General features: G+C 36.7%; 1 protein-coding gene across 1 annotated transcript in view; it reads left to right on the top strand.

Moving 5' to 3' along the window:
* LOC107731261 (cytochrome c oxidase subunit 4 isoform 1, mitochondrial-like) overlaps nucleotides 1–1,203 on the top strand; it is an 8,649-nt gene extending 7,446 nt beyond the window's left edge. Inside the window, exons 3-5 of the mRNA XM_016542342.1 lie at nucleotides 334–498; nucleotides 598–729; nucleotides 905–1,203. Of these exons, the coding sequence (XP_016397828.1) occupies nucleotides 334–498; nucleotides 598–729; nucleotides 905–1,041 (434 nt within the window). The 3' untranslated portion in view covers nucleotides 1,042–1,203. The remainder of the gene's footprint in view (nucleotides 1–333; nucleotides 499–597; nucleotides 730–904) is intronic.
* Nucleotides 1,204–1,430: the final 227 nt, after the last annotated feature.

The following is a 1,430-nucleotide window of genomic DNA, read 5'->3' as shown; positions in this document are numbered from 1 at the left end:
AAATATTTAAAATATTTACAAAAATGTGAGGGGTGTACTCACTTCTGTGAGATACACTCTCTCTCTCTCCTCTATATATACAAGCTGTACACTCACTACTTTACTTTGTAGCAAAGTGTAATTTCTTCAGTGTTGTCACATGAAAAGATATAATAAAATATTTACAAAAATGTGAGGGGTGTACTCACTTCTGTGAGATACACTCTCTCTCTCTCTCTCTCTCTCTCTCTCTCTATATATATATATGTATATGTGTGTGTGTGAATATGTATATGTGTGTGAATATGTATGTGTGTGCGAATTGTGTAACAATTGTTGTATTTGTCCTCTCAGGAGTTGCTAAGGTTGAGGACTACACACTGCCAGCATACTTTGACCGGCGAGAGAGCCCTCTTCCTGATATCAAGTTTGTGCAGCAGCTGAGTCCTGAGCAGAAGTCTCTAAAGGAAAAGGAGAAGGGATCCTGGGCTGCGCTGTCCAAAGAGGAGAAGATTGCATGTGTGTGATATGAGTATTGTTGAAGATCTCTCTGTTGGTTCTAACTTCTGAGTTTTTATTTTAATATGCTAATTGCCTTCTCTTAATGGTTGATTTCAGTGTATCGAATCAGCTTCAAGGAGAGCTTTGCTGAAATGGACAAGGGAACAGGAGAATGGAAATCAGTAGTTGCAGGAATTTTCTTTTTCATTGGCTTCACTGGCCTTGTTGTGTTGTGGCAGAGGAAGTATGGTATGTTTCGTTTAGCAAATGGCTGCAATATAACAAAGAGTGAAAAATTTAAGGGGGTCTGAATACTTTCCGTACCCACTGTATATACAAGCCTGTATACAAGTATTGCTGATCATCTCATCCAGGATCATACTTGCATATAATTATTGAATGTGTATGTCTTCTGTGTGTTTAGTTTATGGAGATGTCCCCCATACCTTTGATCCCGAATACAAGCAGAAGGAGGTCCAGAGAATGCTGGATATGAGGATCAACCCTGTTGAGGGCTTTTCAGCCAAATGGGACTATGAAAACAATGCATGGAAGAAATAAATTGTTCTTTACATGTCAATCTGTTGGACCAGGCCCACCCCTTGTAACTAATCATCCAATAAACAGACAAGTCTGTATTTTTTGTCCACTGTTACTTTTGAATGATTTTGGAAGTTTGCTTCCTCTTAAGGTTATGTATCATAAATAAAATTCCAATATGTATGAAAGGGATCGTCTTATTTTGTCTGTACATGAGCAGTATTTTATTTTCAGATTCTATTACAACAATGAAATTGCTAATATGCTTTAATTTAAATATCAGCAATTATTAGTATTTTTGAAAAATGGAATAAGAAATTAGTAAATCTCTCTTTAAACTGTTCTTGATGCTAAGTTAATTTAGGGGTTAAAGAAGCAGAAATTGTTGGTGGAGTGAATAACAAGCCCTC

This window comes from Sinocyclocheilus rhinocerous, unplaced genomic scaffold (assembly GCF_001515625.1).
Source record: "Sinocyclocheilus rhinocerous isolate Xijiao unplaced genomic scaffold, SAMN03320098_v1.1 scaffold6727, whole genome shotgun sequence".
Lineage (NCBI taxonomy): Eukaryota > Metazoa > Chordata > Actinopteri > Cypriniformes > Cyprinidae > Sinocyclocheilus > Sinocyclocheilus rhinocerous.
This window is presented reverse-complemented; position numbering and strand designations above follow the sequence as displayed.